General features: G+C 55.6%; 1 protein-coding gene across 4 annotated transcripts in view; it reads right to left on the minus strand.

The window, feature by feature from the left end:
- RYR1 (ryanodine receptor 1) overlaps nucleotides 1-14,403 on the minus strand; it is a 158,879-nt gene that overhangs the window by 81,327 nt on the left and 63,149 nt on the right. For all 4 annotated transcript variants that reach the window (XM_030942543.1, XM_010385726.2, XM_030942545.1 and 1 more), the window contains exons 39-57: nucleotides 13,505-13,778; nucleotides 11,773-11,887; nucleotides 11,553-11,685; nucleotides 11,132-11,226; nucleotides 8,554-8,689; nucleotides 7,977-8,163; nucleotides 7,782-7,890; nucleotides 7,077-7,197; nucleotides 6,813-6,982; nucleotides 5,386-5,606; nucleotides 5,197-5,287; nucleotides 3,483-3,623; nucleotides 2,931-3,094; nucleotides 2,760-2,838; nucleotides 2,444-2,533; nucleotides 1,595-1,735; nucleotides 1,145-1,219; nucleotides 976-1,051; nucleotides 567-690 (exon numbers count right to left, since the gene is read on the minus strand). In XM_030942543.1, the coding sequence (XP_030798403.1) occupies nucleotides 567-690; nucleotides 976-1,051; nucleotides 1,145-1,219; nucleotides 1,595-1,735; nucleotides 2,444-2,533; nucleotides 2,760-2,838; nucleotides 2,931-3,094; nucleotides 3,483-3,623; nucleotides 5,197-5,287; nucleotides 5,386-5,606; nucleotides 6,813-6,982; nucleotides 7,077-7,197; nucleotides 7,782-7,890; nucleotides 7,977-8,163; nucleotides 8,554-8,689; nucleotides 11,132-11,226; nucleotides 11,553-11,685; nucleotides 11,773-11,887; nucleotides 13,505-13,778 (2,542 nt within the window). The remainder of the gene's footprint in view (nucleotides 1-566; nucleotides 691-975; nucleotides 1,052-1,144; nucleotides 1,220-1,594; nucleotides 1,736-2,443; nucleotides 2,534-2,759; nucleotides 2,839-2,930; nucleotides 3,095-3,482; nucleotides 3,624-5,196; nucleotides 5,288-5,385; nucleotides 5,607-6,812; nucleotides 6,983-7,076; nucleotides 7,198-7,781; nucleotides 7,891-7,976; nucleotides 8,164-8,553; nucleotides 8,690-11,131; nucleotides 11,227-11,552; nucleotides 11,686-11,772; nucleotides 11,888-13,504; nucleotides 13,779-14,403) is intronic.

Below are 14,403 nucleotides of genomic sequence, written 5' to 3' on the forward strand. Positions count from 1 at the left end.
CCTACAGTTTCCCACCCTTCTCAGGTCCGCCTCTGCTCCTGCTGGCCGCGTCTCTATCAGCTTTGGTTTCACCCCAGGTTGGGGCTCCACTCTGAGCCCCCCATGCCCCACCCCACTTAGCCTTCTCCCCTCTCTGGCCCCGCCTCTGCTCCCAGGCCCCGCCCCCTCAGCCTCCACCCCTTTGGCCCCACCTCTGTTCCCCAGGCCCTGCCTTTCTCAGCCTTCTCTCCTCTTTGGTTCCGCCTCCACTCACCGGTCCCCGCCCCTCTCAGGCTCCTCCATTCTCTGGCCCCGCCTCTGCTCCCTGGGCCCCGCCCTTCTCTGTCTCCTCTCCTCTCTGGTTCCGCCTCTGCCCCTTAAGCCCTGCCCCACTCATTTCGGACTCCTCCCCACCTGGCCCCGCCTCTGTGTCCAGGGCCCACTCCCTTAGCTCCTCCCCTCTGGTTCCGTCTTTGCTCCCCAGGCCCCGCTCCTCTCGGTTCCACCCCTCTCTAGCCCCGCCTCTCCCAGCCTTTGCTGGGTGGGTTCCGCCTGCTGCTCTTCCGCGGGCGTCCCAACCCGCGTGCCTTGTAACCGCGTAGCCATTCATCTGCAGGAATTTCAGCAGCTCCTGGGCCTTCTCTCGATCTCGTGCCTTCTCCTTGGCCGTTAGCGTATCGTAGGGGACCAGCAGGGGGTGGGTCCCACCGCCTGGGGAGGTAAAGACCAGAAATCAGGGCTCTGGGGAAGACCCGGGCCACTCTCACTGAAGTGGTTCCTGCAGTGCCCGGCATGCGTAATTATAGTAATAAAGATGAAGATACGAATAACGGAAACATTGCTTGCTGGTGCTCATCTTATTACCCCACTGTGGTAAACGCTGTTATTATTCCCATCTGCAGATGGAGAAACTGAGTTTCAGGGGCATGAAGGCAATCAGTAAAGCCACATGGTGAAGCCACGGGGGTCGCCTGGGGGCAGCATGGGCGTCCTCACCTTTGGCTTCCAGCTCCTGCTTCTTCTTCCTTCCCCACGTGTTGTGGTAATTTTCCGCCAGTTGTTCTGCCATGGCCTGGGAGTGGATGCAGAGTCAAGGGCTAGATTCAGAGGATGCCAGCCCCCCCAAAGACACCCCATGTCCCCCCAAAAGGATCAGGGCTCTCACCTGCAGCTCCCGGGACAGGGTAACTGCGCTAAGGTCGGGGGGCTGGGGGTTGTAGCCTTCTCGAGGATCGTAGGTCTAAGAGGACAAGGGGAAGATGGGAGGTAGGCTGACAGGCTAGCACGAAGCCCAGGCCAGCCCCTTCCGAGGCCCCCACTAGTTCATTCTACCCCCTCCGCCCTCCCCTGGCTCAAGACCCCGTGTCCTCTCCTTAAGGCCCTGTCTCTAAACCACCCCATCCTTCTCTCCTCTGCCCTTTGCAATTATTCAGACCCCTGCCCTCTCCTTTCCCAGATCTCAGGTTTCTGCACCCCTCTCTGGCCCCACCTACCTCCCTGGGCCCCCCTCCTCTCCATCCCATCCCTGTCTGGCCACGCCCTCTCCTGGCCATGACCCTTGTTCTAGACCCTCCCCGCCTCGTGCCCCTGCCCTCCGCCCAGGCCCCGCCTTCACCTGGGCACTTTGTGATATCTTCCGCGTTTTTTTCTTTTCCGTCTTCTCCTCCTCACCCTCCCTGGCCTTCTCTATGGTCCATTCCCAGGCAATCATGGCCTTCAGGGACTCCTTGATGGGCCAGCGGTAAATCTCTTTGTCCTGGGATGGACAGGAGGGTGGGGAGTTGGAATGGAGTGAGGGGGGGTGGAGGAAGGACCCCAAAGGAGAAAACCCTGACCACGTGGCTAGGCAGTGGTCTAGTCCAGATTCGAACTCAAGTCTCTTACCTGCTCTGTTAACAGAGCCTCCCAAACCCACTCTCCTTATCCCATTAGACACACGAATCTCTGAGAATTTTTTTTTGTTTTTTGAGACGGAGTCTCCCTCTGTCACCCAGCCTAGAGTGCAGTGGCACGATCTTGGCTCATTGCCAGCTCCTCCTCCGGGGTTCATGCCATTCTCCTGCCTCAGCCTCCTGAGTAGCTGGGACTACAGGCACCCGCCACCACACCCGGCTAATTTTTTGTATTTTTAGTAGAGACGGGGTTTCACTGTGTTAGCCAGGATGGTCTCGATCTCCTGACCTCGTGATCCACCCGCCTCAGCTTCCCAAAGTGCTGGGATTACAGGCGTGAGCCACCGCGCCTGGCTCCAAGAAGTCTTACTACAGCCAAGGAATCAAACCCATTCTCTCGGACTCTCTTCCCACTCTACCAAGTTTGAGAGAAGGCAAAGTCCATGAATGGGGAGACCTAATCCACAGATCCACTTAGATGCAAACCTGTGAACCTTCCTCACTCCTCCCTGAACCCTCAAATTTGGGGGTTTCATTTTGACTCCCAATGCTGGGCTTCAAGGCCTGGTCACCTTCTCTGAAAAGGTCTTGTAGGGCCTCAGCATGGGGTGGGTCTTCAACTCCTCATCTATGTTCTCTCCATAGGACCAGTTGTTCTGGATCTAGAGATGGAGAGGAGGCAGGGTGAGGGGGAGGCAGCAGTTGGGGACACATGGGGAGACCCTAGAGGAGCCGAGGACAGAGAATCCTGGGGGATCCCAGAAAAAGCTAAGGGTCTCAGGGAAGGCTGGGGGGTCTCAGGGAGATCTGGGGCCTCAGGGAGGAACCGGGTCGGGGGGAAAGCTGGGGTCTTGAGGGTTTCTAGGATAGGAGGACCCTGAGGTCAACCTTGTCAAAGGCCCACTTCTCATGTGTATACTCCGCAAACTTGTTAATGAAGGAGTCCAGCTTCTCCGGGATGATCACACTGTGGGGGGGCATAGGGTCAGCAGATGTTGGGGCTGGGGTTCCCGCCACCCCTGAAATCTTCCTCTCTGTCTCCCAGCCCCCAGGCCTCACTTGAGGGTTTCCACAGGCCGAGGATCAAAGTTGCCTTCAGCATCCACTGTGGCCTTTTTCTCCGCCTTAGATGAGTATGAGGCGTCCACGTAGTCAGGGGGCAGAGCCCCAGCGATGGCACACAGACAAGGCATGGCCATTCGGTAAAGCTCCGGGTCGTATTTCTGGGAAGGCCGGGAGGAGCAGGGGTAGGAAGTCACTATAAGCCTCAGTGAGCCTCGGGACCTCAAACTCACACATTGCAATAATCAGCCCTCCTCCCTGAACCCCCAAACCTGAATTATGGTCCCTCTCCTTGAAACCCAAATCTCAGACCCAACTGTATGCTCAAATCATCCCCATATTGCACTTTCCAAGCTCCCAAACTGGAGGCCCACCCCCTTTTCCATAACCTCCACACTGAAGCCTCAACCCATAGATCCTCCTAGATCCAAACCTGCAGAACCCTCTCATCCTTGAACCCCCCAAAATTGGGGGGTTTCACTCTGGTCTCCCAATTTTGGGCCCCAAACCCTCCACATAGGCCATTTTGGGGCTCCCTGCTGCCCAGACCTTATGGGCCAGAGAGTCAAAGATGCCCCAGAAGAGTTTCCGCGTGAGGTGCAGCTCCTCCTCCGAGGTGACCCCGAAGTTGGCCCAGCCTGTGGGTAGGCAGTAGTACTTCCAACAACGCTCATAGTGGTTGGTGAGGAGCTGGGTGGGAGCAAGAGGGGGACACACAAATGAAAGGGGAATGAGCGGATGGCAGGCAGACGAAGGCCCAGAGAGACACAAGCATGCCAGTGCTTTTAAATTATGAAGGAGGTGTGGGTTATGCAAATGATATGCTAATAAGGGGGAAAATGGTATGTTTTTTGAGGAGTGGTCTTAGACAGCTTAGTATGCAAATTTAGCATTCTTAGAGTTAAGATGGGCATTAAGGCCGGGCGCGGTGGCTCAAGCCTGTAATCCCAGCACTTTGGGAGGCCGAGATGGGCGGATCACGAGGTCAGGAGATCGAGACCATCCTGGCTAACACGGTGAAACCTCATCTCTACTAAAATAATACAAAAAAACTAGCCGGGCGAGGTGGCGGGCGCCTGTAGTCCCAGCTAATCGGGAGGCTGAGGCGGGAGAATGGCGTAAACCCGGGAGGCGGAGCTTGCAGTGAGCCAAAATCCGGCCACTGCACTCCAGCCTGGGCGACAGAGCGAGACTCCCATCTCAAAAAAAAAAAAAAAAAAAAAGATGGGCATTAAACTAGAGCTGGTTGTGTCTGGTGTTGCTTTACACAAATAAGCGTGCTAATGTTAATCCATGGGTACGTAGTGAGTAAATGGGCATATGGATGCAGCAATCTGTGCTTATGCAAATTAACATATCAAGTAGAAACAAAGGCTGCACCCCATGCAAATATATGGTAATCGGGAAGAGGGCCTCCACTATCCAAGATGCAAAGTTTTTTTTTGTTTTTTTTTTTTTATGAGGTGGAGTCTCACTCTGTCACCCAGGCTGGAGTGCAGTGGCATAATCTCCGCTCACTGCAACCTCCGCCTCCCAGGTTCAAGCAATTCTCCAGCCTCAGCCTCCAGAGTAGCTGGGATTACAGGTGTGCTCCACCACGCCCAGCTCATTTTTGTATTTTTAGTAGAGACCGGGTTTCGTCATGTTGGCCAGGCTGGTCTCGAACACCTGACCTCAAGTAATCTGCCCACCTCTGCCTCCTAAAGTGTTGGGATTACAGGCGTGAGCCACCGCGCCTGACTAAAATGCAAATTTGAAATAGGAGCTGATTTCGATGTATTATGCAAAATAGTCAAGCTATCTGAGTTGGGGTATCTCTTTATGCAAATTAGCATGCAAATGAAAAAATAAGAGCGACAGTGTGCAAATATTCAGAATAGCTGTGGTAATGTTTATTCAAATAAATGCACTCATTTGAATAGTGGAAGTCTGGTGGTCCAGGCATGCAAATAAACATGCTAATTAGGGAAAGTGGTGTGCTCCATGCAAATATATGTTAATTGAAGTGGGGGCTGGCTTACTGTTAAGCAAATTAAACGCTAATTAGGGAACGCTAGAGGCATCAATGAAGCAAAGTGAATGTTCTGGGAATCCTAGTATGCAAATAAGGACGCTAAGAGGTTTCTATGGGGACGCCGTCCTAACTAGTGCAGGTTAACTGGGCTGGGCAGTGCCGACACAAATGAGCCCCGCAGTCGGAGGGAAGAGCAAACCAGTGTGGGCGCGGCCTGGAAACGAACTGCTAAAGATCGCTTGTCCTTACCTTCAGTGGCATCTTGGCGAACTCGTTTAAGATGGGCACGTCGAACACCAGACGCCGCAGCAGGTGCTGCAGCATCGACGGGCGGATGTACCTGCGCGACAGTGCACAGGGTGATGGGACCTCCCCTCTAGGCCTGCTCTGCGGCCCCGCCCCTGCCCCCGCCCCGCCCTGGGGCCCGCCCCGCCCCACCTGCAGAGAGCCATGAGGCAGTCCTCGATGACGTCGCGCTGCGCCTTGGTGAGCGAACGACCCCGGGACAGGCGGTACACCGTGTGCAGCATGGAGTCCACCATGATGGCGCGGTGTTCCGTGCCCGCAAAGAGCGGCGCACACTTGGTGATGAGAGGCAGCACAGCCAGGCACAGGTAGCGGTTCAGCGCCAGCGCCATCTCGGTAGTGCTGAAAGTGGCCTAGGGTGCAGAGGGAGGACATCAGGCCCGATGCACACCCCCGGGGCTGCTCTGGCACCTGCGCTGAGCTACTCTGGCCAAAGGATCCAAGCTTCTGATCACTCCCCCAAAACCTGCTTCTCTCAATCTCTACCACCCTCTTTCCACCCTATGCCCATGCCCCTACGCCCACAGCCCCCACCCCACCACTTACTACTTTGGCCTATGCAAAATTTCAAACACACACAACTGGTCGATGAGATTAATGAACCCCATTACAGATTTGGCTCTTCTGTAAATATGGATGGTCTGCACACTTATCTCCTCTCTAAGTCTCACCTTTCTTCCTGTAATACATTCTTTTTCATTTGTTAGAGACAGGGGTCTCTGTTGCCCAGGCTGGAGTGCAGTGGTGCAATCATAGCTTCCTGCAGCCTCGAATTCCTGGGCTCAGGTGATCCTCAGCCTCACTAGTAGCTAGGACTACAGGGATGCACCTCCATGCCTGGCTAATTTCTTTTTCTTTTTTTTTTTTTTTTGAGGTAAGGTCTGGCTCTGTTGCCCAGGCAGAATGCAGCGGTGTAATCACGGTTCACCGCAGCCTCAAAGTCTGTGCCTCAAGTGATTCTCCCACCTCAGCCTCTCTAGTAGCAGAGACTACAGATGTGCACCACCATACCCGGCTAATATGTAAATTTTTTTTTTTTTTTTTTTTTTGAGATGGAGTCTCACTCTGTCGCCCAAACTGGAGTGCAGTGGCTGGATCTCAGCTCACTGTAAGCTCCGCCTTTCGGGTTCATGCCATTCTCCTGCCTCAGCCTCCCGAGTAGCTGGGACTATAGGCACTCGCCACCTCGCCCGGCTAGTTTTTTGTATTTTTTAGTAGAGACGGGGTTTCACCGGGTTAGCCAGGATGGTCTCGATCTCCTGACCTTGTGATCCGCCCGTCTCGGCCTCCCAAAGTGCTGGGATTACAGGCTTGAGCCACCGCGCCCGGCCCGGCCAATGATTTCTTATAACTGGAGGTCGTGGAGATTCCTACTCACCCTTCATTGGAATTCAGAGTGTTTCTTGGTTTTCATTTTCTATCTTTATGATGGTATTGGGGATTATGGTATGTCCACAATCCCAAGAAAAGCAAAAGCAGCTGCTGCTGCTCTACCGTGACCCATCTCCTGTCCCTCTGTGGAGGTGTGGAGGGTGGCCAGGCTGGGCGGGGCTGCTCACCGTGTCCAGTGAGGCAGCTGCCCTCATGTCGGGCAGGAATCCCACGTCCAGCACGTGCAGCAAGAAGTCCTGGTTCTCAATGCCGTACACACGGTCCAGGAAGAGCACCATGGACGCCTTGTGGTCCGGCACGAAGGATGCTGACATCTTTGGCTGCACCAGAGCCCCGTCTGCAGGCAGGGAGGGCGGGTTCAGGGATGCCCTGCGGACCTGGCGGCTCCCTCCCCAGCATCACTCCTTTGCCAAGTTCCATCCCCTCCGCACCTTTGCCCAGGGTGGGCATCTGCAGTGGGAGGCTGATGATGCCCACAAGGTCCTCCAAGGGCACAAGGGAGCGGAGGATGGCACGGATCCGCAGGGCCTCACCCTTGCAGGCTTGGATTAGCTGGGGAACGCAGGGAGGGAGAGGGGCACTCATCAGGCACTGGTGCCCCGCTCAGTGACTGCTCCGCTCCCTCCCTTCCCATACAGGAGGGTAGAGCAGGCCTCTTTCAGCGGGCTATCTAGAGTTTCCAGCCCTCGTTCCTCTGCCTGTGCCCCCCGACCCCAGCCCTGAACCCTCTCCCTGTGCCCCCCATCCCCATCCTGACCCCTCTGCTTGTGCCCCCCGACCCCAGTCCCGACCTCTCTCCCTGTGTCCCCATCCCCATCCTGACCCCTCTCCCTTCGTCCCCATCCATCCGGAGTCCTCTCCATGTGCCCCACCAACCCGGCTCCGACCTCTCTCCCTGTGCTCCCCCATCCCAGCCCTGACCACTCTGGGGGTCACTGTCTGTCTCCCCCACTGGACCGGGAGCTCTGTGACACCAGGCCCTGGGGCTGTCTTGGTCACTGTTGTGTCCCCAGCATTGCTAGTCCAGGACCACCCATGTATGTGAGCTCACTCTGTGTCACCGAGTGCCTGCATGAGGCATTGAAGGCGGCTGTGCCTGCCCTCCCTCCCCATCCCGCCCTGGCTCTGGGTCTCACATGCATCTCTGGCGCACAGCGTCCGAGCAGGTCGATCAAGGCGGCATAGAAGGACATGATGGCGTGTCCCAGGTGCACCCGGTTTTCTTCAGGTGGTTCCTCACCGAAGCTGCAGGGAAGGTGGGTGGGTGGGGGAGGCAGCTAGGGGCCGGGGAGGGTGGGTTGCCCTATTGAGGAGGGGGCTGGGACACTCACTGCTCGCGCCGCCGGTCCCTGCGGATGCCTGGGCCATCCCTCGCAGGGTCCTCGGAGATGCGGATGGCCTCTTCGATGGCAGCCAGCAGCCCTGAGCCACCCTCACCCCGCAGGGCGGGTCCAAAGCACTCAGGCTTCCGGATGAGCAGCCGCACCACCACGTTGGCGTTCTCCTCCACGCTCTCGCCTGGCCACCCGAGTGGGGACAGGGGGTCTCATGAGTCACCACCAGATACCTCCCCATGCAGCCCCAGGACCCAACAACTCTAGGGGTAACACCAGGTCCCTGCCAGCCGCACGACCCATCATCTCCAGGGGTAACACCAGGCTCCCGCCAGCCCCAGGACCCAACACTGCCAGCCCCAGGACCCAATACATCCAGAGAGGTAACACAGGCCCCTGCCAGCCCCAGGACCCAACACCTCCAGGGGTAACACAGGCCCCTGCCAGCCCCAGGCCTGCTTGAAGGGATCCCTGTCTGGACCCCACCTGTGGCTCAGGGTATGAGCAGTCATCCCAAGGGAGGTGTGACCAGTGACTCCATACTTCCCCTCTGCCACTGCTACCCCCTCCTCACCGTTGACGAAGACAGCGAAGCGCAGGAAGTCCAGGTAGCGCTCTCCACCGCAGGGGTTCCAGCCAATATCTGGGTATCCCTTGGCCACAAGCATGGGGCAGCTTTGGAGGCCACAGCCTGCCAGGTAGGACACGACCTGGGGGCAGGAGGGGCTCAGTCAGAGACCAGACCCACGCCACCGTCCTCCTGGGGCCCAGCCCTCTGCCCTGCGGCTCCTCAGTCTGGTTCAGCTCTGATCCCTCGGCCAATTAGCCCTGGTCCTGTCAGAGGCCTGTAAACTAGAGCAACTCCATCTTGAACAGGAGCTGAGTAAAATGAGGCTGAGACCTACTGCGCTGCATTCCCAGATGGTTAAGGCATTCCAAGTCATAGAATGAGACAGAAGGTTGGCACAAGATACAGGTCATAAAGACCTTACTGATAAAACAGGTTGCAGTAAAGAAGCCAGCCAAAACCCACCAAAACCAAGATGGCGACGAGAGTGACCTCTGGCCGTCCTCACTGCTACACTCCCACCAACGCCATGAAAGATTACAAATGTCATGGCAATGTCAGGAAGTTATCCTACATGGTCTAGAAAGGGGAGGCACGAATAATCCACCCCTTGTTTAGCATATCATCAAGAAATAACATAAAAAATGGGCAACCAGCAGCCCTTGGGGCTGTTCTGTCTGTGGATTAGCCATTCTTTTATTCCTTTACTTTTTTTTTTTTTTTTTTTGAGACGGAGTCTTGCTCTGTGGCCCAGGCTGGAGTGCAGTGGCCGGATCTCAGCTCACTACAAGCTCCGCCTCCCGGGTTTACGCCATTCTCCTGCCTCAGTCTCCCGAGTAGCTGGGACTACAGGCGCCAGCCACCTCGCCCAGCTAATTTTTTGTATTTTTTTTTTTAGTAGAGATGGGGTTTCACCGTGTTAGCCAGGATGGTCTCGATCTCCTGACCTCGTGATCCGCCCGTCTCGGCCTCCCAAAGTGCTGGGATTACAGGCTTGAGCCACCGCGCCCGGCCCCTTTACTTTCCTAATAAACTTGCTTTCACTTTACTCTATGGACTCGCCCTGAATTCTTTCTTGCGTGAGATTTAAGAACCTTCTCTTTGGGCCTGGATCCAGACCCCTTTCCTGTAGTGGTCCTGTCCGCCCTCATCTCCCATCTGGACCACAACACCAGCCTCCTCCCTGTGCTTCTGTCCTTCTGCCTTCCCCTCGATCTGTTTCCCACACACAGCCAGAGGGACTCTGTGAACACCTGAGTCAGGTCACGTCCCTCCTCTGCTCAGAACCCTGGCCTCCTCTCACTCAGGGTGAAAGCCAGAGCCCTTGTTGTGACCCATGGGATGCCACATGACCCATCTGTCGCCTCCTGCCCTCACCCCCACTGCCTCTGCTCCAGCCACAGCTGTCTGTCTGCTGTTCCTCCAACTCATGAGGTTCGCTCCTGCCTCAGGGCCTTTGCACTGGCTGTTCCCACTGCCAAGAACCCTCTTCCCCATGATGTCTACCTGACCCGTCACCTTCCTTCAGAGCTTTACACAAATGTCACTTTCTCAATGAGGCTTTCTCTGGCCACTTTTTTTTTTTAAGGGGTCTCACTCTGTCCCTCAGGTAAAGTGCAGTGGTGCGATCATAGCTCATTGCAGCCTCAGCCTCGCAGGCTCTATCAAATCCTTCCACCTTAGCCTCCTGAGTAACTGGGACTACAGGTACATGCCACTACACCCACCTAATTTTTGTATTTTTTGTAGATACAAGGTCTCCCTATATTGGCCAGGCTGGTCTTAAAATTCTGAGCTCAAGTGATCTTCCTGCCTCGGCCTCCCAAAGTACTGGGATTACAGACACGAGCCACTTTGCCTGGCCGGACAGTGATTTTTGACTGTCATATTACTATTGCTTTGCACAGGTCCTGCCATGTGGTAAGTGAACGCTACATATTTGTTGAATGATAATATAACAGCAGCTGACTAACATAACACCACTGACTGCCCCTTTACAAATGCTTTCCTGGATTAAGTCATTTAATCCTCAGAATGACTCCATGAAGTCGTTTCTATGACTACATTCATTGTACAGATGAAGAAACAGAGGTCTGGAGACTCTAAGTCATTTATCCAAGGCCACACAGCCAGGGAGCGAGGGGAGCAGAAGCAAAGTTGCTGAACTCTGGAGCCCACGTATTTCACCACTGTACACAGAAGTGCAAGCTCAGAGAGCCAAGAAATGTGCCAAGGCTACCTAGCTGGAAGTCTAGACTGTGGATCCGCCCCCAGCCTGGAAGCATAGACTGCGGACCCGCCCCCAGCCAGGAAGCTAGAGTGCGGATGGGCTCCCATCCGGGAAGCGTATACTGCAGACCTGCCCCAAGCCGGGAAGCGTGGAGTGCAGACCTGCCCACAGCCAGGAAGCATACCGTGAATGAGCAACTGAGTGCCGTTCTCTCCCTGCAAATTAGTCTCCTGGTTGGGCACACCATCCAGAATTGCCCCCCAGAATGAGTTCAGAATCAGCAGGTGTCCCAAGGAGCCGGGTAGCGGCCCGATCTCCTCCCTTAGGCCCGGAGCCCAGGCCTGCCCTCCACACCTTTTCCAGGTCCTGCTCCTGCAACGCCAAGGCCAGCTCATTGTTGTCAATGACGGAGGCAGCAGCCACGTCCAGGGGCGTGGAGCCCTGCATGCCTGCAGGGGCAAGAGGTGGGAAGAACATCTCACTCCTGCTTGTCTCACCTCCTCTGGGAAGCCCTCCCTGACCACCCTTTATCCAACCTGGATCAGGTACCTCCTCTGGTCTGTACTTCCCTCATCCAAGCTCTGACCACTCTGGGCTGTCACTACTGGGGTCACTATTGTGTCCCCGGCATTACTCATTACAGGGCCAGAGCCACAGTTGAGAGGGAGTGTTTATTGAATGACTGAGTGAGTGAGCTGGTGGAAAGTGGGGCAGGCCTGGATAGGGTGCCAGGAGTGGGTTCTGGGGGACAGCCCCTGGGCTCGGGGGTTCTCACCCAGGCCGATGCCGCTGTTCTCCAGCAGGTAGCTCAGGTGGTCAAACATGGAGCGCTGGTTCTGCCGGCTGATGCGGCAGAAATAACAGAGGAAGCGGCAGCAGCTTGTCACCATCTTGGGGAAGCGGATCTCCTGGGACAGGCAGGGTGGGCTTGTGGTCAGGGCCTGCCCTCTGTGGCCGCCTCCCCTGAGCTCCCCAGTGTTCGCCTCGGCCCTCACCTTGGACTCGCCGCCCCCAAGGACGTTGACCATGACCTCCATGACTGTCTCGTGCATGCCCAGCGCCCTCATCAGGTTCGGGTGTTGGTAGAAGACTTTGTTGTTCATGATGTTCCTGTGCATGGGCAGAGTGCGCGGGGTCACCAGGGACCAGGTGGGGCCCAAGTCCAGAGAGGGCCACAGCTACCACTGTGACAGCAGCTGGTATTCTCGACCCTGTCCCTCTGTGCCTAGCACCACCCCCTTTACAGATCTGCAGTCACTCAATTCCTACAGCCGGCCAGGCACAGTGGCTCACGCGTGTAATCCCAGCACTTTGGGAGGCCAAAGCTGGAGGATCACTTGAGGTCAGGAATTCGAGATCAGCCTGGCCAACATGGTGAAACCCTGTTTCTACTAAAAATACAAAAATTAGCCAGGTGTGGTGGCGCACACCCGTAATCCCAGCTACGCGGGAGGCTGAGGTGGGAGAATCGCTTGAACCCGGTAGGCGGAGGTTGCAGTGAGCAGACATTGCGCACTCCAGGTTGGGCAACAGAGCAAGACTCCATCTCAAAAAAAATAACAATAAAAAAATAAAAAACAATTCCTACAGCCACTGTGGGAGGAAGGGTCCTTGTTTCCCTCATAAGGAGACTGAGGTGTGCACCCAAGGCGGACTCCTCTAGAACAGAGATCTTCGCCATGTTGCCCTTTGTCAAATGTTGCCCCAGCATAGTGGCTCACGCCTTGTAATTCCAGCCCTTTGGGAGGCCAAGGCAGGAGGATCACTTGAGCCCAGGAGTTCAAGACCAGCCCGGGCAACATAGCAAGACCCTGCCTCCACAAAAAAATTTACAAATTAGCTGGGCATGGTGATGTGTGTCTGTAGTCCCAGCTACTCAGGAGGCTGAGGCAGGAGGATCGCTTGAGCCCAGGAAGTTGAGGCTGCAGTGAGCTATGATTGGGCCACTTCACTGTAGCCTGGGCAACAGAGTGAGGCCCTGTCTCAAAAACACTTAGAAAGGGCCTGGCATGCAGTAGGTGCTTAATAAATGTTTACTGTGTGAATGAGATATATTTGACACTGAGTGCTCACTACTACTACCATGATTATTATTATTTGCACAAACTCATGGAAGCCACAGCACAACCCTTCAGAGCAGGCTTGGCTCTCCCCCGTTTTACAGATGAGGAAACTGAAGCTCAAAAAGGGTAAACCTCAGCCAGTTGCGGTGGCTCAAGCCTCTAATCCCAGCACTTTGGGAGGCTGAGGCGGGTGGATCACCTGAGGTTAGGAGTTCGAGACCAGCCCGATCAACATGGTGAAACCCTGTCTCTACTAAATATAAAAAATTAGGCAGGTGTGGTGGTGCGTGTCTATAATCCCAGCTACCTGGAAGGCTGAGACAGAATTGCTTGAACCTGGGAGGCGGAGGTTGCAGTGAGCTGAGATCATGCCACCACACTCCAGCCTGGGTGACAGAGTGAGACTCAGTCTCACAAAAAAAAAAAAAAAAAAAAAAAAAAAGGGTAAACGTCCTGCTGAGAGTCACACAGCAAGTGGAGCTGCTACCACTGAGGGTGGAGAGGTAAGGGAAGGAGACACCTACCAGGAGGTGGGCTAGCCGCCTGAGACTGAGTAGATCACCCGGAGGATGGGCCAGAAGTTGGGGAAGGGAATGTTATTGTACCCTGAAGGCATTCATTACCCAAGGGGATATGCAAAGTAAGCGGGCAGGGCAGTCCTCACCCGATGCTCTGGATCATGAGGTTCTCCTCCTGAGGGCCCATCTGCACGATGAGCAGGGAGCGGATCTGGCCGAGGCACTCAAGCAGGCTCATGGTGTCTTCCACGGAGGACGGTGAGATGGTGTACGCCCGTGGCAGGGCACGCAGCAGCTCACCCAGCCCGTCGTACTGCCGGTGCAGGAGGCTGAACATGGCCCGCACCAGCTCGGGGCTCTGCACGAAGTCCTCTTGGGCCCAGCGCACCACCATGTGGGACACCAGTTCCTGCAGGGACCCTGGGAAGGAGACAACACAAGGCTTGGAGCACCACGCAGGGCAGGTCAGCACGTGGGGCCATGGACCACAACAATGTGGAAGGGGTCCCCTGTTCCAGAAGCTTTCCCAGTTACTACCACCCCTGCCCTCCACCTGCCGGGAGCAGGCAGGTTCTAGCAGATTGTTTTTCCTTTTTTCTTTTCTTTTTTTTTTGTTTGTTTTTTTTTTTCGTTTTTGTTTTTGAGATGGAGTCTTGCTCATTGCCCAGGCTGGAGTGCAGTGGCGCGATCTCGGCTCACTGCAAGCTCCGCCTCCCGGGTTCATGCCATTCTCCTGTCTCAGCCTCCCGAGTAGCTGGGACTACAGGCGCCCACCACCACGCCCGGCTAATTTTTTGTATTTTCAGCAGAGACGGGGTTTCACCGTGTTAGCCAAGATGGTCTCTATCTCCTGACCTTGTGATCCGCCGCCTCGGCCTCCCAAAGTGCTGGGATTACAGGCTTTCCCTTTTTTCTTTTAGAGACAGTGTCTTGTGCTGTTGCCCTGGCTAGGGTGCAGTGGTGCGATCACAGCTCAATGCAGCCTCGAACTCCCGGGCTCAAGTGATCCTCCTACTCTGGCCTCCCAAAGGGCTAGGATTATAGG

The sequence above is a fragment of the Rhinopithecus roxellana genome, chromosome 12 (assembly GCF_007565055.1).
Source record: "Rhinopithecus roxellana isolate Shanxi Qingling chromosome 12, ASM756505v1, whole genome shotgun sequence".
In the NCBI taxonomy this organism is placed as follows: Eukaryota; Metazoa; Chordata; class Mammalia; order Primates; family Cercopithecidae; genus Rhinopithecus; species Rhinopithecus roxellana.